Source organism: Branchiostoma belcheri, unplaced genomic scaffold (assembly GCF_001625305.1).
Source record: "Branchiostoma belcheri isolate BF01 breed outbred unplaced genomic scaffold, Haploidv18h27 scaffold57, whole genome shotgun sequence".
Lineage (NCBI taxonomy): Eukaryota > Metazoa > Chordata > Leptocardii > Amphioxiformes > Branchiostomatidae > Branchiostoma > Branchiostoma belcheri.
In genome coordinates this window covers 161,567-181,405 of record NW_017804209.1, presented here as the reverse complement: position 1 = coordinate 181,405, position 19,839 = coordinate 161,567, and the positions used below count along the sequence as shown (strand labels likewise).

The following is a 19,839-nucleotide window of genomic DNA, read 5'->3' as shown; positions in this document are numbered from 1 at the left end:
GTCCTCAGATCAGTCTAAGAAAACCCAGAAGTGCAAACCATTGACCAACAAAAACAAGGCCAACATCACTATTCCGTATGTCCAAGGAGTATCTGAGAAACTCCGACGGATCTTCCAAAACTTCAACATAGCCACTAACTTCAAACCTCACTCAACCCTCAGACAAAGACTGGTACACCCTAAGGACCGACCTCACAAGGGTACCAAGGCGAATGTTATTTACAGACTCAAATGTGAGGAGCCCAATTGTAACAACACCTACATCGGAGAGACAAGTCGACCGCTTAAAGTAAGGTACAAAGAATGATTGCCGACCTAGTGCCAACGGCTACTCCTCAGCTATTTTCCACCACCTACAACACAACCAGGGTCACTCTTTCAAACTCGAGTCCACGGATGTCTTAGACCGCGAAACACGCTGGTGGGAACGGGGTGTTAAAGAGGCAATATATGAAAGAATGTACAACCCCACCCTCAACAGGGAAGGGGGGCTACGGGTCGATCTTTCCGGCACTTGGGATTTGGCACTCCCAGCCCCGAGGACAGACAACACTTAAGCTCCTGTCCTGTATAACAGGAGCTTTCAGACTAATTTGCATCATCTTGTCTTGACTTGACTTGTCTGACCTTTGTTCCTTTTTCGACTTCCAAAAAATTTGTCTTCACTTTATTTGCATATCAATCAACAGGTTGTGTATATAAACCTGCTTTCCCCTCTGGTCTCTCAGTCACTGACGAAAGCTAGTGGATACTAGCTGAAACGTCTGACGTTTTCAAAATCATATCCAGTTGCTTGAGTAACTGTTTTTTGGCATATCGTATTACCTGGATGTCTAACCTTCATCGACGTATCCTCAAATTATAGCTCCATGTTTAACGTGGACGAAATCCTGCAAAACAAAATTTTCAAATGTTTGAAACTATCGGGTTTGCTTTAAAAGGTTCATACGTTTTTCCTTTAAATCTGACAGCCTTGAATTCAAGTTGCCAACACAATTATCGATCTAGCCATCAGACGTTACCGATGTGACCTGCAGTAAACTTTCCATGACCCTCCCGCCGTCCCAACAAGCCCTGACCTCCTCACCCTGTCTGTGGACACACGTACTGCAGGAGCTTAGAATAGTTCACTCCTTCCTCCTGTTATCAGGCAACGTATGAAAAATCAACAGACAGCTGTGCAGGAAATTAAAGTGTGGAATATTTTTCACTCGTCTGAGTTAGGAAGAGTCATTTTAACAACAGACGAGCGACAAAGCAGTATCAACAGAGTATATTTTAGAAGTTAAAGATATTCAAGACGGTCCCTAAATATTGTATTGTCTTATTAGGTTGATTGTTTTTGGTTATGGACATTTAAAGCATAAAAAAATTATAGAAAGGTCTGATGTTCCTTTCGTTCATATGTCATAAAACGTGCGTATTTTGGCCAATGTTGCCGGAGAAAGAAAGGACACTCTGTGGTGTGTCATCACTTTTTTCTTTCTACGTCAAGAGGAAACCTTATCCGTTAGAAAATGAAAAAATGATTTTGTCACATAGTTGTCAATAAAAAGCGTTTCGAACGCCCGTAAAATTGCAATTTGGTTCCAGAAATAACTTCTTAATATTGTACTTTTATAATCTAGAAGTAATTATATAATAAGGCAGGCGTAAGGATTCAAATAATTCTCGGTGTTTTACTCCTGTTTTTTCGACCTATTATATTTAGTTACTCTTTTCTAGTAACTCTTTACTCTTTTGTAGTATAATTGTTATATTTCGAACGTCTCAAAGCCTTTTAAATATTAGACGGACACAAGTAGTCACATCTGCTTGAAGATTAGTATTTCTACTGGCCACAAAAACCTGCCCACATCGATCAGCAAAATATTGATTTTTATGGAGTCCACAAACCCTGACCTCTCACCCTTACTGTTGGCACACCTACGTCAGGAGTCTATTTTGGTCGACTGTTATTTGCAGCCACTAAGAGAGCGGCGACTAAGAACGGGACATGTAATAAAGCAATAAACACTTCTTGTAATGCCATGTTACTACTGTCAAACTTTTGTTGTTATATGTGAGGGTTCTGCTCATCTTCAGTATATTACTCCTGTTTAGTACTCCTTTCTAGTATTGAATTTTTAAAGTATCTCTAAAGCACTTAAGCCAGATACTATAGTGTATGTAAGCACATGTTGTGCCTGCTAGATATAAAGGTACACATAAGTGCTGGTCAGATTCTTGTAAACGTTTTTACTTCTGCTTGAAGATTAATATTTCTACGGTCACAAAAACGCTGCCCACATCAATGAGTAAAATATTGATTTTTGTACCGTCCCAACAAACCCTGACCTCTCACCCTTACTGTTGGCACACCTACATCAGGTCTATTTTGGTCGACTGTTATTTGCAGCCACTAAGAGAGCGGCGACTAAGAACGAAGTTATGCATTTAGCTCTGTTTAAGCTCACTCAGTTTTTCAGCACCTCTTGGCAGAGAGACCCTAAAAACATAGTGGGGTCGTGTGGCGTAGCGGCAGAGTGCGCGACTCGGAGTCCCGGGTTCGAGTCCTGACATGCCACCGATCTTGTGCCCTTGGGAAAGGCACTTTATACGACTTTCCTCACTTAGCTCAGGTGTAAATGAGTATTGTCCTGTCATGCATTTGTCCCCTGTGTTGGTGGCGGCATTAATATATAGTGTGTCGTCACCACGTGTGGTGATTACATGTTGGAATAAAAAAACAACAACACCCGTGCAATTCTAGGTACCAAGTTATGTACCGGTTATGTACAGGTATGAATCCGTTCAAAAGTCAGGAAAGAGGCCAAGAATATGATCTTTGAAGCGCTTTATTTTCTGCAATTTTAAATCAAATCAGAATCAGGAGAAAGCTTGTTGGCGGACACGCCTGTCAGCCTTTGGCTGTTTGTTGCACGCATGACGTTTGGCCGTGACGTCACACAGCCTTGCAGGAGAAGGACGCCACGCCCTCCTCGGTGCAGTACATGCCGTCCGGACAGGAGGCGCTGCTGCACTGGTAGGCGGTCATCCTGTTGGTGACGTGATCAGGATCTGGAGATGAATGTTAAACATAAGAAATTTCGCAACTAGTCTTTTATTCGTTGAAATATAATAATGAACTATATAGACACACTGTATGATCATCTCACCATCTCACCTGAAATCGGCCAGTACACTTTTACGTTTCAAACAAATACTAGTATACAAACAAGACTGACTGACTGCCAATTGTACATTGATATGCAAATTTTTTTTATTTCACTTATTATTTATTCTGATTTCTGTATGATTGATTTGATATTACTTGATGTATGCCTAGTTTGGACCGCTTATTCTTCTGTTACTTAAGTTTGTGCTTAAGTTACCTTATTTTAATTTGCTCCTTGATCGTACATAAGTTTTCTTCAGTGATTACTTTATGTTGTATTATATTGTTATTATTTTATTGTGTTCGGGGATTGCCCCCAGGGTGCATTGAAAACCACCCTCCAGGGCGATATGTTCTCTGGTTAAATAAACAATAAACAAACAATCTCCTAAGCCTTACTAAAGAACACTAACCTACTCATTTAATCATCATCATCAATCGTCTATTAGTAAGTAGAAGTCTTGAATGTCAGGTACTTTAACACTGAAAACTAAATGCCAGAATATTTCCATTTAGTCAGCATTGATTAGATATAGCATCACTTCTAAATGTTGTAAACAAGATGCTTAAAGCAGTTTGGGAACATCATGGTGAAAACATTTACTCACGAACGCATTGGAAGTAGAACGTGAAGTCCTGACAATCCCAGCCGTGTGGACAATGGGCTTGGGAGCACCAGTCCAAGTCTAAGTAAAATGAATCAGAGTAGGGAAAGCTAGGATATGTGTTGTAGATAAATTTGAATAATCGACAAAAAATGGATTTGCTTGCTAAAGTGTGTAAGAAAAATTAGAATATCACCCCTACCAGATTCGCAGTGGTCTCCATGGAACCCGGTTGGGCAGCTGCAGCTGTAGGAGTTGATGCCGTCCTGGCAGGTTCCGCCATTTTGGCACGGATTGGAGGCGCACTCGTCGATGTCTAGATCTATTTGATCTATTTGAATATCCGGTTTTCATCGATCGAATCGTGGCTTCGTACATCAATTTACAATTTTATTAAAACATTACGTGTACATTTTAGGAACGCAACCGGCTAACATTTGCAAGGAAATAATTTTCATCATGTCTTAAATGTTTTATTGTATTGCACAAAACTAAGTGGACCCTTTATGTGCGTTTTGGCATTCAACAACAAAAAGGCACCCAACTTAAGGTCTACTCTGTCTGTCATGTAAAAACACATTTAGATTGAATCCTTACCTGCACACAGGGCGTACATGTTGTTGTAGTTCGCTCCCATCAGGCTCCAGGTGTGAGTCTCGTAGTCCACTCCGATGGCGCTGTCACCACCCCCAATCCAGCCAGGCATGTACACAAAGATGTCATCAAGGGGCTGGCAGTACCGAGAGTCAGTAGTTCCACACAGGTTTTCCGAGAGGATGTAATGCCACGCACAGCTGCCGCCGCCGTAGTCATACGTGATGCAGTCTGATGTCCAGTAGTTGCTGGTACACCCTTCCGTACCTGAGTGGTAGCACGGTAATCTCATCCCCATCGACTCGCAAGTGGCCTTGACATTCAGGTTAGTCATAGCTCCAACCGCGCGAACTTTGAAAAAGGACCATCCGTCGACAGAGGTCAGGTACTCTGGTTGACCTTAGAGGCGAGAACTTCGTTATTTTCATTTCCCGGACATTTTATGATAGCTGCCAGCGATTAACTATGAAAAAGAGCAACACCTGATTTTGTTTTGTTTTGTTATATTCCAACACTAGACATGATGACTAGACATGGTGACAGCACACTCAAGTTATATCAACTTATTTTATGCCGCCACCAACGCAGAGGACGAATACCGGACAAGACAATACACGGGAATGTCGTGTAAAGTGCCTTTCCCAAGGACACAAGATCGGTGACATGTCAGGACTCGAACCTGGGACCTCTTGGTTCCGAGTCGAGCACGCTGCCGCTGTGCCACACGACCCCACAGCAACACTTGTTTTATGGCTGAGAATAAAAATTACATCAGGCTGGTAATTCACTGGGAACAGCGTGCAAAAAAAAATCACAACCAAGAGTTAATGATCGACGGACTTTCTGCCACGGGATCCCAGTACGCCATGTTGATTTGATCAGGCCCGTTCTTAACGTATCTTGGAAACTCACTGTCAAAGTCAAGAACTTTCTTTCTACCATTTAATCACAGCTATAGCGTAACTCCAAAATCAATGACACGAGGTACGTAAGATCATGCACATAATTAGAAAACGCGTATATGAATAAAGGGGCCTTCACGCTGTAAAAAAGCTTCGGACGTATTTCATCCCAAACCTGATATAGCGGTGACGGGCCACAAATAAAGTAATTATTTCAGTTACTACCTAAATGCAAACTGAGGCATAGAAAGTCTATATTCACCTTGTGACGAGTCCGGCCAGACGACCACAGCCGCGATGAAGACCAGAAACTTCCACATGTTCACCATATGCTGAGTTGAGTCCAGACTCCGTGATGTGTGTGAGGCTTGTTCTGTGTGCGGTAATTTATACCGTGTCCCAAACTAGGCCATGGGAACCACACACCTGGCCGGCAGGGACGGGCGATATTAATAGTTCTGCAGAGGAAATGTCTTCATCCATACGCGTCTGATTGGTGCGAACTAAAGTAAGAGATAAGAAGTAACTATCTACGTAACCGCAAAGTAACTATCACCTAGTTATCTACGCAAACTAGCCTATACCAGGCTTCGGCAGGCGGCTGGAACGAGTAGAAATCGGCCAAATAGAGAGATACTCGTAACATACCAAAGGAGTTTGGTCGGCTGGAGAGAACAGTTTGCCGCTCCCGACTACGCACAGGCTTCGGTGCGGCAAACTGTTTTCTCCAGCCGACCAAACTCCCTTGGCATGCTATCTCTCTACTTGGCCGTTTTCTACTCTTTCCAGCCGCCTCCCGACGCCAGGTACCGTAGAGGCTATACGCAAACGTTTCTACAAATTTTCTGCTTGTGCAACTCTCACACAACAGATGCCTAGCCTACACGTGACGACTAAGAAACACTTTCGGGACACATCAACAAACCAAGACTACAACCTGATGTCGGCCATCAGTCGGGCCACATTCTCCGTATGTATCCCTCCCGACTTATCAGACTTATCACTTATATCCCGACTCAACCCCTGAAAGCCTACTTGCACAGAGACGACGACCCGCCTGATGGTAGTCTCCATAGCATGCCAAAAACTGGGGGGTTTGGGGGGGTCTTCAGGGTCTTTTATGTGCTATTTTCTGATTGCATGTAGACAAAATAGCCGGCCTGGTTGAATTACGAACTGAGCTAATCAGAAAACAGCCTACATGTAAGACCACCAAACCCCCAGTTCTATAAGCCTGCTACAGAGGCTACCTGATGGATCCCTGCTGATGGAATGTGAACACTTGCCGTTTGAACAGTTAGCTGGCCCGGAATCCGTCCATATACGCGCTACTGTCAGTTCTACGAGTCATCGTCCCCCCCCCCCGTATATATTTATAGGTGACTCCTAGAACCTAGCCTCTACCAGGCTTTAGGAGTTTGCGGCAAACTGTACTCTCTAGCGGACCAACTCCCTTGGACTCTAGAACTAAGCAGGTCTTTCGGTTGGGTGGCAAAAGACCGTATCCATTGGCCGTCCTGTGTCCATTGGCCGTCCTGTATCCATTGGCCATCCTGTATCGGAGGCTAATGGACACTCCTCTGGCCAATGGATACTGTCTTGCCACCGAAAGATCTGCTTGGAGATTATCTGGAACGTCTGTCGGTAAGTGGTTTATTAACTTTTTAAAGTTAACTGGAAAAGTAATATTTGCAAAGCAAATGCATAATGTTTACCTTCGGATATGGTCTGCTTTGTTAATTCTTACTCATTGACAAATACATTAAACACATTCACATACATGTATATGGTGACAGGAGTCTAAATGCCTACTATGAAATTGCCACATTGTGTAACCCGACACCAGTTACTATGGTGACAGACATAAACAAAAGAGGCCATTGGCCAGGTCAGAGGTTAGTGTTTGGAACAGAAGAAGAAATGGAGCAAAAACAATATGTTTTCCTTCGGTAAACATAATAAGTTATCTTCTTTGCAGGCCCATTCTAAACGTATCACTGGAACCGAAAATAAACATGCCTCACTGATAGCATAAAGTGCCACTAAGGGATGTATGTCTTTATGACGGTAGTGTTTGCTGAATCTTGTGGGACCGTTTTTTTGTCTCTCTCACATATTTACAGGAATAACAGGACTAGTGTAGTAAGTGCAACCCATTTCAAACATTTTCTCTCTCTCTGACTTGTCTAAATAAAAACAAGGTGACAAGGAGTTTTCACAATATTTATTGTTTTGTGAAACAAAGTCTGCCAGTGGATACACAGACTTACCATTCCAAGGGCCATTCTATACAATGCTGACAATGTTGTACTGTGAATTAACTGTCATCCTCATTTAGTACACCATTTTATCTTTAATATGATGACTACAGACTGGGGTATGCCAGGACAAATGTATATGTATGGACACAATGAAAGCTGCAGTTTTTCAAGAGACTGTTCTTGTCCAAATGTGTTAAAACAAGGAGAAATATTTTTCAGGGTTCCTTAGGGTTTGACATCAAAGATTGCAAGTAGTCTATCTTTATATGCAAGATAAACACAAAAAGAAATCTGCACTTATTCAGGAGAGGCACAAAAAGAGAGTCGCAGTTTTTCAGGAGACTACTCTTGTGTTTGACGCAAAAGAACCCATCAAACATGTATTCCATCTTTAAATGGAGCTATCTTTCATTGAACACAAAAAGGAATCTGCATTTTTTCTTCAGGAGACTGTTTTCGCGGGTTCTACATCGTCCACTGCCTCTTCGTACCATCTGTGGATGCGGTGTCGGCGGAGAACAGAGATGGCCCCAGCCTCCAGACTAGTGGGAGTGACGCCCAGATCCTCCAGACCTGGTAAACCTGGGGTGGTCTGGTCTGTGTGATGATCCTGGAGAGAAAAGGAAAGTGATCTCAATCCAGTTTTAGCTCACTGAAGAGCTAATCCCTAACTGGTTGTCACAAAGAAGACAGACACTATGTGCAGTATTTACAGATTCAAATCCCCCTGGCTCTTTTCTGGCAACACTCAAGTGTGTTTCTTTTAAATGCACTTTTAAGATGTACATGTACAAAATTGCAATAAACTCCATCATAGTCATACCAGTGCATAACCAAGCTTTTTTAGTTCTAATTTTTCTAGGACTTTGACTTAATTGAGATTGCTACAAGACAACAAGTATCACTAGTAATTGTGTTTTAGGAACCAAGACGTTGCCAAGCCACAGAAATGACGTTTGTTAATGTAAAAATATGTACCCTGATGACCTGGTCCCTGGTCATGAAGGGGGTCCACTTCAGCTCACCAAGTCTAGCCGCAAGCCTGGAAACACAAACAAACAAACAAACAAACATTGGCAATCAGTAACAGAATCACTTAACTCAAGGACAATGCAGTGGTATGTGCATAGCTGGGATACTGGAAATTTTCTAAAATGTTCGTGGTTTACTTTTAGGGTTTTTGCAGTGACCTGACACCCCAAATACAGATTTTCAATGTATTTCCAACTATCAACAGTTGTATTGTATAAATGCTTACTTTTTAAATCATATGACGTGCAAAAGTTTATGTTGTGTATTTGTATGTTATAAATAATAAAATACAATGCCAGTTTTCTTTGTATATGGGCCACTAGCCTGATACAAAGAATAAAATGCAAGTAAAGATGAAATTTCACAAGAGTTGTTTCAACCAGACCAGATTCCTGTGGAAAGAAAAAGTCTTTCCATACTCACATGTACAGAACTTCATACTCACATGTACAGGAACTTTGGGTAAGGGTAGATGACGGGAGTTCGGTGCATGACTCGGTAGATATACTCCACCATATCATACAGGTAGTATCTGTTGGGGCTGGACAAGACATGGGAAAAGACAAGATTAAAGGTGCTAATACGCCCAAAATTAGTAGTTAAAGCAACAGTTACTGGATATGATTTTGGAAACGGTCAGACATTTAAGGTATCATCCACTACCTTTTATCAGTGTCCCTTTTTGATGTAACTTATTACCTGGATGTCTAACCTTCATCGACATATAAATGTGCTAATGTTTCAGAATACAAACGGTGGTGCAACAACGACAGGACCAATATGACCTTACCGCACACAATTATAGATGACTATTCTCTGTCATTCTCTCTAACAACAAAATTTAACAACACTTCCAATAATTTGGGGTTTTGTTATACACCTTCAAATCCTTTCTTTACATAAAAAGAAAAAAAAAAGCTAACATATCCAAGAAGATGTCTTTACCTTTGTTTCAAGCATTGGTTTAATTTGGACTCGGTTTGAGTTTTTTTGTACCTCTTAAACCTTTCCTCCCTGCTGCAGAAACCCATAACCAGTACAGATTTCATGCCAAATGGCTACATGTACTTCGGGAGGCTGAAGTTGAGAAATAAACTTCTAACGTACCCAACGAGCTCAAAAGTCTTCCCCTTTGTGTCTCGTTCCTTGGCTGCATTGATAATCGCAGTGGCTACGTCTCCTACCTACACAGGGACATGTCAGGAAAAAAACGTTCATTTCTGTATTGTGGCTACCATCTCTGCTTCTAGACCAGTGTATTGGTAATATTTTGCGTCCTGGTTTGTTATCTTTGCATGCCAGTATATTAGTGTAATATATATTATTTAATATATATATGTTATATAAAGTGTAAAGTCCTTAGAACAGGAGTTTCTTAATAGCGTTTAGTCAACTTGTAGTAATCCATAGTTACAGAGTTCAAGTTTGTTCCAACACAAAGAAATAACTCACCATAACAAGCTTGAACTCTATAACTATGGATTCTACCAATACAGATGAGCTTTCATTCAAATTGTAGTAATCCTGTTGATTCATACAGTGTCTTACACAGCTTGTACCTAAAGTACAAAACAGGTGTGTTACACCTAAAGGCAGCTTATAATTACAGGCTATGTGAAACAGAACAACTCACATAGACCGGCTGGCGTATGGTGTTCTTGCCCCAGCCGATCAGAGGTACTCCTCCAAATGTACGCAGATCTGTCAGGGGGAAACAATTATCACGCATTCAGTCAACTTTACTTGCAACTCAGAAATACCTTTAGTATAATTCTAACTTAAAAATCAGGCTAACAAATCCCTATCTTGACTGGGATGATACTGTATGATGACAATGAATTAAATGTATCAGCCACTGTACTTTCTGCTAAATACTAAAAAAAACACACCCTACCCTACCAGATGCTGGAGAATGCATGCTTATCTAATAATCTAACACATATTCTACGAAAAGAAATGCTAGAATGCATCCTTAATACTGGATTAGTAGTTAATGGGCAAGAAGAAATGTATACGAATGCGTGTGTTCTACCAGAGGAAAAGGTACGAAAAATGTGTGCTTATTGGTGTAGTAGTTGAGGAACAAGAAGAGATGTGAAAATGCGTGCTCACTTCACACATTCTACCAGAATAGAAGTAAGAAAGCGTACTTACTGGCGTACTAGTTGAGGAACTAGAAGAGAGATAAGAATGCATGCTTTACTTCACAGAAATTCTACCAGAATAGAAGTATGAATGTGTGCTTACTGGCGTAGTAGTTGAGGAACCTGTCTTCCCTGCCGAACATCTGTGCAGGCCGCAGGATGGTCACGTCTGGGAAAACCTCCTTCACTGCCTGCTCTCCTTCAAACTTACAGGAAGAGAAGGTTCTTAGATTTAGAAGGTATTGTCTTAAATGTGTTTAATCATGTTTTACTATATAGGAAGAACTTTTTTTGCACAACAATTGTACATGGTACAATCATACTATAATGTATGACAAGGACTATTGAACATACTACCAAAAGGAAAGTTACTAAAAATTTGGAAATGTTCGAATGTTGTGCCCGTGCACAAGAAAGGAGACAAGCAGATCAAGGAAAACTACAGACCCATATCCCTCCTATGTTGTGTGTCAAAGGTCTTTGAAAGAATAGTCCATAATCAACTGTCCTCATACTTCCACAGGAACAAGCTTCTCACTGACCGTAATGCCGGGTTCGCCTTGGGAGATTCCACCGTTAATTCATTGACCTATTTAGTCCACAAAATTCATCAAGCACTTGACCAAGGCCTCGAAACCCGTGCAGTTTTTCTTGACATATCTAAAGCTTTTGATAAGGTTTGGCATGGGGGATTAATCTTTAAGCTGCGACAACTAGGAGTTACTGGGTCTCTCTTATTATGGATTGAATCCTACCTGAGCGATCGTAAACAGCGAGTTGTTATAAACGGGATGTGCTCTGAATGGCTATCAATTGATGCAGGTGTTCCACAAGGGTCACTTCTCGGCCCATTGCTCTTTCTTGTATTTATAAATGACCTTGTTGACAACCTACGAACAGATTCCCGTCTTTTTGCTGATGACACCGCACTGTTAGAGATAATCATGGATCCCGTTGTCTCAGCGAACAGACTGAATCATGATCTCAGTGTAGTGTCAGACTGGTCAGACCAGTGGCTTGTAACATTCAATCCCGGCAAAACAGAACTGATGACTTTTTCCTCTAAAAGAAGAAAGGTTCTTCACCCACCACTATACTTTAGAGGTGTTCAGCTGACTGAAACTCCCTCTCACCAGCACCTTGGCTTACATCTCACTCCAAATTTATCATGGTCACTCCACGTGTCAACTCTGGTGACGAAAGCAATGAAGCGAGTTAACTTGTTAACAAGAGTATCAAATTTTGTGCCACGGAAAACGCTTGAAATCTTGTACAAAGCCATGATACGTCCTTTACTTGAGTACGCCAATGTTGCCTGGTGTGGTGTTCTTATGAAGGATTCAGACCTCCTTGAGTCAGTCCAGGTGTCCGCTGCCCGGGCTTGCACAGGCGCAATGAGAGGTACGAATCACCACCGCATTCTATGTGACGTCGGTTGGGAAACACTTGCCAACAGACGCGAAAAGTTCAAACTTGTTCACTTTTATAAAATGGCCAATGGCTTAGTTCCCAAATATCTACAAGACTTGGTTCCCCCACTTATCCGTGATTCCACCCCTTATGGCCTGCGTACTGACCAGAATTATCTCCCTTTTACCCTCAAAACTGAAAAGTACAAAAAATCTTTCTTGCCTTCTGCTGTTTTCTCTTGGAACAAGTTACCCCAGACCGCCAAAGAATCCCCATCCATTCGTGCATTCAAAAATGAATTAGAGTCTTGCTTTGATAGCATGCCCAGACATCCTCACTACTCTCACGGCCACGGACACCATGTGACTCACCTTACCAGACTCAGGCTTGGTTTCAGCCAGCTGAACTACCACCTATTCCAGCATCACTGTATCAGTAGTCCCGAGTGCAAATGTGGGCATCCGAATGAGACACCAGAACACTATTTATTACACTGCACATGTTATAATACTGAAAGGACCAAAATGTTGTTATCCATATCTTGCCTTCATCTTGAAAACATACTTCTTTCCGACCCACTCAATGCAAACGACGCCACATTATGTACTCTACTTCTTACAGGTAGCCCCTCCCTCCCATACCCTACCAACTGCCGTATCTTTGATATTGTGTTTAACTATATCCACCACTCTGGAAGATTTGACCAATCTCAATAATGTTATGCTAGGTATTGGTGCGCCAGCCACTTTCATTTTATGTTAATGCTATACTTTATGTCATCTTTATGTTTACATTTGTATTATGTTTTATGAGCAGCGGATTTACATAAGCACAACAAGTGCTTCCTATCCAATGCTCAAAAATCCATGTGAATAAAATAAATAAAAGTTACTAAAACATCAAGTGCTAGTATGTGAGTTAGTGTGAGTGATTGTTATACATATACACACACACGTGTTCATGTATGCACAAATTACACAAAAGAAAGTCCACTTTTTGAGTGTACAATTAGAGATCTGTAGAGACCTTACTAGTGTAGTTGATCAGAAATACTGTATCCTTTCAAATATTACACCCAATATGAACTGTAGTGTAACTGTATGAGGAGTCATAACCTAGGACTGTATCTGACAGTTTTCCTAGGCTTAATTCTCCATCACTTGCCAGGTTCAGTTCTGATACAGACAGAATCTCCCCAGAACTGAACCACTGCAGGTTCCAAGCACTCCAGACAAGGCAGGAGTACTACAGGGCACTGCACGGCGGTTTCTCTAGCACTTAGTGTAGGTAGGTGAACCATGGGTGGGTCAGGTGACACTCAGCAGCCAATCAGGTGCCGAGGAGTCACGTGACCCGTGACCAATGGGGTCAAGGTACCACACCTCTGTTCAAGTGCATCAGTTTTCCTTTGAAAGTTGATGTGTACAATCACATAGATCTATCATGGAAGTTAATTTTTTCTCAAGTTGTGGGGCCGTTTCTATTGCATTAAATCTATTTGTATCACTACTGTACTTCTACATATTAACAAGCAACTGACTACTGACAATGTAGACTTGTCATACTCTTTGTGAGTGGCTGTCAACACATGACAATATCAACCACAAACTTACAACAGAACAAAGATCTCCATTCGCTCCCCCCCCCAACACACACACAGCTGCAAAATGAACTCCCAAGTTCCAATAAAATTCTGCAAATCACTTTTTATTTGTGGTACCAAAATTTCGAAGTCTGAGAAAATTGGACATGTTTGCAGTACTTTATGTTATTGGTGGCTGCAGGTGCAGAAAGAAAGTTGGCAAATTATTTGTTCGCGGTAAATTGCGACAGCGAAAACAGTGAATAGAATAGTACCACAAATATAAGTGATTTACAGTACTACCTGAAAGTCCAGTGACCTTACCTTTGTCCTGTACAGTTTAGACTCGCTGTTTGGGTCTGCATTAAGCGACGACACGTGGATCAGTCTCTCCACTCCCTCCTCCTGACACAGCTGGCCGATCATACGCGCAAAGTCAACGTTTACCTCCTCAAACTTGAAGTTTCTGTGAGGGGAGAGAAAGTGTGTTTGTCACTGAAAAAGTTTTTAAAAACTTAAAATGTGTTCATAGTCCATACAATGTGTTTGTCAATGAAAATTTATAAAAAAATTAAAATGTGTCACAATAGAAAAGTTAGTTCAATCTGAATGATTTACTTTTGCAGAAACAGATTCTGAAGCATTTTGAGTTGGAAATATCAGTGTCAGGAGGAAGATATGACAAGATGGTTTATAGAGCAGAGAACTGTTAAAAGTAAGATACGAGTAACAAACTGGCCATCCATCTACAAAAGGTCTATCTTCATAGATACAATCAATAGGAGCGACCGGCTAGGGGCTAAAATAGGATGAATGCTAGACTATTCCCAATCCTAGAGCTAACCCAGGTTGGGGACAGTGTTTGGGAGCAGAGTCATTGGAAGGTCCTGAATGAGTGACAGGGGCTGAAGATAACTGACCTGGACTCATAGTCCCTGCCGATGAGATTGATGACTACATTAGAATGTTGCAGCATCTTCCTGTACGATTCAGGGTCTCTCTCGTCCAGCTCCTGTGTAGAAAAAAAACACCATGTGTGGTACAGTTTCACCTTACAGAAACAGTCACTGGTTGAAGAACATTCTACTAACTGTAATCTTATGTGACTGATGAACCTCTTCAATGTTGTACAGTTTATTTTCCAGTGTCAGACAATGCAAATGTTCGCTTTCTACTTAATTCTAGTTAGGTAATGCTGACTTGAGTCTAAAGGTTTTGGTCTTGAATATCACAACTTTACATATTAAATCAAAGCACCACTAAAACCTAGTCTGTAGCAAGCCAGATGTTGTGCCTTTGGGAAAGGTACATGTATCTAATAAATCAGATGAAAACTAGTATATAAACCTACCTAGCTTTAGACAGCTAAGGTCAACTTTCTTAGTCATCACAGTTACAAAGAAACAGAGAGTGAAAATGCAGCCTCCTTTTGCAAAAGAATATGTAAAGATAAAACTAGGATTGGAAACTCACAGAGAAGACGATCTGGCCCAGGTCTCCCATAGGTCTCATGTACAGAGTCTTGTACCAGTCACATCTGTGTGGAACCACGATCTGACTGCCATCCCGACCTGCAGGGACAATCAGGCAAAATGTATAACACAATCAGTCTGGCTGCAGTACCATAACAAGCTTCCAGAGGACCCAAAATCTAATCAATTTTGGGATCTCATGAAGACCCACCTACTAAATATCAGGAATAGGTAAAACATGGAGGTAAATCTAAATATCTGTACTTTTAATGAAATTGTGCAGGAGCCCTGGAAGATTGGCTTTAATTAAAGGGCCTAAAGAGCATCTTAACACTAGTAAACTGAAACTCTGTAGAGTGAAAACTTTTATTACCCACTCTAACCTACCACTCACTGGATGTGATGTCATGGCGATTGCTTATATTGTATTTGTACAAAGAGTTAATGTCTAAAAATATCTATCTAATGAATATGCCAAAAGAGTAACCTAATTCCCGTTACGTACCAAGCTTGTTGATGACGTATCGTCCCAGGAAGCCGGTGCCTCCGAACACAGTCGCACAGATACCGCTGAAGGACGAGCGCCCTCCCCTCCCCCGCGGCACGTGGGCACCGGTCGGGATCACGTTATTGTGGACACCCCGGCTATGCAGGACTGCCACCCCGGCTACAGGGCTCAGCTGGTGGCCTGTAAACAACAGGTAAACAACAACAGGTAAACAACAACATGTAAATAATAACAAGTAACAAATGTTTTTTATGTTGTTATATGTGTATCTGTTATTGTGGACACCGCAGCTGTGCAGGACTGACACCCCTGCTACGGGGCTCAGCTGGTGGCCTGTAAACAACAACATGTCAACAACAACAGGTAAACAACAACATGTCACGTCAACAACAACAGGTGTTTGTGTTGTCAGTCGAGTAGTATTGTCATCTATTTTTGTGGGGACTTAATTTTGCAGTAGATGGAAAAAGGAGGTTTTCACAGTGTCTTATTCGCAAAAACAATTTTATAGCACAGTAGTAGTAATACAATTGAAAAAGCATAAATATATTTGCGGTGTCATGGTAAAATGGTGACTGCAAAACCATGAGAACAGAGCACAGTCAACATCTGCAGTATGTGTATCTTGCAAAGTCTGTAAGTTAAGTTGTAACTTACTTGTAAGCACCATATTTTTCAAAATTCAGGCTGCAAAGAACATTACCAATCATTTAACATCTCATTGCACTCAGATTTTAAGTTCTGAAATCTTAATAGAATCTGACGACATCTCAAATGTCCAGGACCCCCTTCCCCTTGCTCCCTGACCCCCTCCCCCTCCTCAGCTGTTGCCCTTCCCAGTGAAGGGCACCGAGGATCGCGTTGTTTTGGGCGGCGTCACCGAGTTTTGGGGACTCAAAAGTAGTTGACACTGCACGCATATCTTTCAGTACGGTATGTAAATTCGTAATCTAGCTACCAACGTACTCCTTTAGCCACAAAACGGACGATATTTACCTGCCAATCCGGCACTTCTGACCACCAGAATGGCTGCCATTTTCTTCTTTCGGCCTGAAGTCAAACTCTCGTGAATTCTCGCGAGAATCGTGATTTCAGAAAAAAATTCAAAAAGAATTTTAATCCCTATAAGAATACCAGAAATAATCTATGATGTTACTATTTGTCAAAAGTTATACACACATGATAAACTATATTAAAAAATTCTTTTGAAAATTTTGTTCTTATGTCGAAGTATAACCTTTGACCCCAACGTCACTGACATGCCCGGCAAGAAAAGTCTCGAAATTTTACTTTCAGATTTTCTCACAAAATTGCGGATTGTATTATAATATATTTTCGCACATATTACAAAGTTGAGTGCCGGAAGAACCCTACTCCAGGAGAGCGTGTTAACGGGACATAGAAAGGGGCTATTTTCCCAGAAAAGGTTGGATTTTGTCTTTGTTTTCACTTCCATGTGTGGCGTGGGGAGGGGGGCAGAATGCTTTTGCCGTAAAAAAAAATGCTTCTTGGCCTTTACCTTGGTCATGAAAAAGGAAGGGACTTTCTGCGGACCTTTCCCCTAAACATGTTAGTGTAAAGCTGCATTTTTCTGTAATAGTATTCATGTTAATGACAAAAATTACATTTTTGTTTATATTAATCAGGTATTATGCTATTATGTAAGTAATGCCATTGATTTTTTTTCAGTTTTGAATTCAAACTTCTTATGAAGTTATTAATAAAAAAAAAACTCTGTTAAGATAGTGTTATACTAATTCAATTGTTTTTACATACGTACACCACAGTTTTCTTCCCTCGGAAAGGACAGCTTCTGATTGGTCGCCATGTCGTACATGTTGCCACATCTGACCAATGGCTGGCAGGTGGACCAGGCCATTCTGTCGGAGGAGGACAGGGTTGTTGTGATCAGGTTCGGCCACGACTGGGACCCCACCTCTATGAAAATGGATGAGACCTTATATTCCATCGCAGACAAGGTGTGGCAACCCATATTCTTTTATAACAAATTTATCAATCATCTACTACTAAATGTACATATTACGTGTACTAGAATATGTACTAAGGTCTGTTGTACTTAATCCATAGTTAATGTAGGGCACTGCAGCGCGTATGTATGCTGCTTGTGCTCAATTTATATTACATTGTGCCAATTTAAATGAATTAAATTATATAACAGAAAGGACAATGGATATACTAGTAGTAGTATATTCTTTCTAGTAGGATGGCTGAAGAAAAAAAGGAAAACTTGATAGTCTGTCATGGATAGAGTCGTGGGTGAACAAAGAAAAAAAGGAGCAGGAAAACCTACTTAGGTTGCCACGAGATTCAAAACAATGACAGAATTCGTAAATCAGGCAGTTGCCAAGGCGCAAAACAAATCAAGTATGATTGCGAGTCTCAGTGACTTTACTTTCATTGTATCAGTCATAAACTCTCTTAAAAGGAAAGTGTGAGTGTATGTAACAAATGTGTTGTCTTTTCTTTAAAGATCAAGAACTTCGCAGTGATCTACCTTGTGGACATCTCGGAGGTTCCAGACTTCTGTAAGATGTACGAACTGTACGACCCGTGCACAGTCATGTTCTTCTACAGAAACAAACACATCATGATCGACTTGGGAACAGGAAACAACAACAAGATCAACTGGGCCATCGAGGACAAACAGGAGATGGTGGACATTATAGAGGTGGTCTACAGGGGAGCTAGGAAGGGCAGAGGTCTCGTGGTGTCACCTAAGGACTACTCAACCAAGTACAGATACTAGAAATCACACACAGGAGATGGTGGACATTATTATAGAGGTGGTCTACAGGGGAGCTAGGAAGGGTAGAGGTCTCGTGGTGTCACCTAAGGACTACTCAACGAAGTATAGATACTAGAAAACATCAAACAATGGTCTCTGTTATGTCAACCCAAGGACTACTCAACCAAGTACAGATACTAGAATTTCTGAGTAAAAATCTTACACAGATCACCCAAGGACTACTCTACCAAGTACAGATACTAGAATTTCTGAGTAGGAATCTTACACAGATCACAAGGACTACTCAACCAAGTACTGATACTAGATATTACATGCAGGTCAACCAAGAACAACTGAACCAAATACAGATACTAAAATTCACATCCAAAATACTTCGAAGATCACTCCATCAAATACAGATCATGCAAAATTTTACCTGTGCTCTAGATATTTGTTCCAACATCAACTATACCTGATGGAAACAGTACACAAGGTCCTGTAGCAGTTAGTGTAGTAGGCTGCTATCTTTTTATTTCCCCATTTTAGTAGATTGATTTTCGACGACTGGGTGGTTCAAAGCACCATCACAGTGTACTCACTACTGCACAGTCAGTGAAGATTGTTGTGTTTCATTTTGAAACATAGCTGGAAATCTGAGAAGGGCACTTTTTAAAAATGCTATGGCCACTTGATGTATCTATTATGGCTTAAATTTAAAAGACAGGACCACAATGTACACAGTAGTCTGCACAAGTAATGACATGAAAGTGTTAAGCACTAGGTGAATTTTTAATGTGTAAGTTGACATATTTCTGAACAGATGTTAAATACAGTTTAAGTTAGCAATAGTGATATGGCGATGTGTCTTTAAAGTATAATTTAGTTGTAATTGTTTTCACGTATTAGTAAATATCTACTTGTTATCAGGTTTTGTACCATTGTCTCATTCATAATGTCCATGAGTCATCAGCTCAAAACTGTACATAATCCTACATACAAATGGGCATTGTAGGAACATACTTGTAACCACTAAAATCCATCTACAAATCTTGAATGTATTACACAGTTCTTTACTAAACATCCAACCACTCCAAATCACAACTTCTATCAGTAATGGCCTTACAAATGTTTTGTTTCAACTTGGTAATTTCTTTCCAGCATCTACACTTATGGTGGTCATCTAGTATTTTGACATTGTATAGCAGTGCATAAATCATGATTCATAGATTAATGATAATATTTACACATGTACTATTTTCTTAATTAAGAATGTTATTACTTGAGTTGACAAATGACATAACTCCTCTCTGTCTCAAATTTTTAAGCAAACCTAACTTTCTTAGCAATGTTTGTCACATTCATGATACACATACTCTTTACAGTACAATCATTGAGTACATGTTTGTCTATGTGTGTTTACATAAAC

General features: G+C 40.8%; 3 protein-coding genes across 4 annotated transcripts; 1 reads left to right on the top strand and 2 right to left on the bottom strand.

The window, feature by feature from the left end:
* Nucleotides 1-2,842: 2,842 nt before the first annotated feature.
* LOC109481706 (fibropellin-3-like) lies at nt 2,843-4,752 on the bottom strand. Of its 2 annotated transcripts, none has more exons than XM_019784297.1 (3): nt 4,360-4,752; nt 3,965-4,084; nt 2,843-3,060 (listed from the first exon to the last, which is right to left on the bottom strand). In XM_019784297.1, exons 1-3 carry the CDS (start codon nt 4,688-4,690, stop codon nt 2,945-2,947), a joined length of 567 nt encoding a protein of 188 aa, XP_019639856.1. In that variant the 5' UTR covers nt 4,691-4,752; the 3' UTR covers nt 2,843-2,944. The 2 variants fall into 2 exon arrangements, with proteins under 2 accessions (XP_019639856.1, XP_019639855.1); XM_019784296.1 differs by having other exon boundaries at nt 2,846-3,060; nt 3,965-4,093.
* A 2,954-nt stretch (nt 4,753-7,706) lies between these two features.
* LOC109481746 (NADH dehydrogenase [ubiquinone] 1 alpha subcomplex subunit 9, mitochondrial-like) lies at nt 7,707-16,717 on the bottom strand. Its single transcript, XM_019784342.1, has 11 exons — nt 16,664-16,717; nt 15,665-15,847; nt 15,161-15,258; nt 14,608-14,699; nt 14,012-14,153; nt 10,799-10,901; nt 10,185-10,252; nt 9,659-9,735; nt 8,997-9,092; nt 8,498-8,561; nt 7,707-8,129 (listed from the first exon to the last, which is right to left on the bottom strand). The coding sequence occupies exons 1-11, from the start codon at nt 16,701-16,703 to the stop codon at nt 7,962-7,964; spliced, it is 1,131 nt and encodes a 376-aa protein (XP_019639901.1). The 5' UTR covers nt 16,704-16,717; the 3' UTR covers nt 7,707-7,961.
* Nucleotides 16,718-16,919: 202 nt separating this feature from the next.
* Nucleotides 16,920-19,299, top strand: LOC109481747 (thioredoxin-like protein 4A). Its single transcript, XM_019784343.1, has 3 exons — nt 16,920-17,093; nt 17,455-17,646; nt 18,159-19,299. Exons 2-3 carry the CDS (start codon nt 17,494-17,496, stop codon nt 18,432-18,434), a joined length of 429 nt encoding a protein of 142 aa, XP_019639902.1. The 5' UTR covers nt 16,920-17,093; nt 17,455-17,493; the 3' UTR covers nt 18,435-19,299.
* The last annotated feature ends 540 nt before the right edge of the window (nt 19,300-19,839 follow it).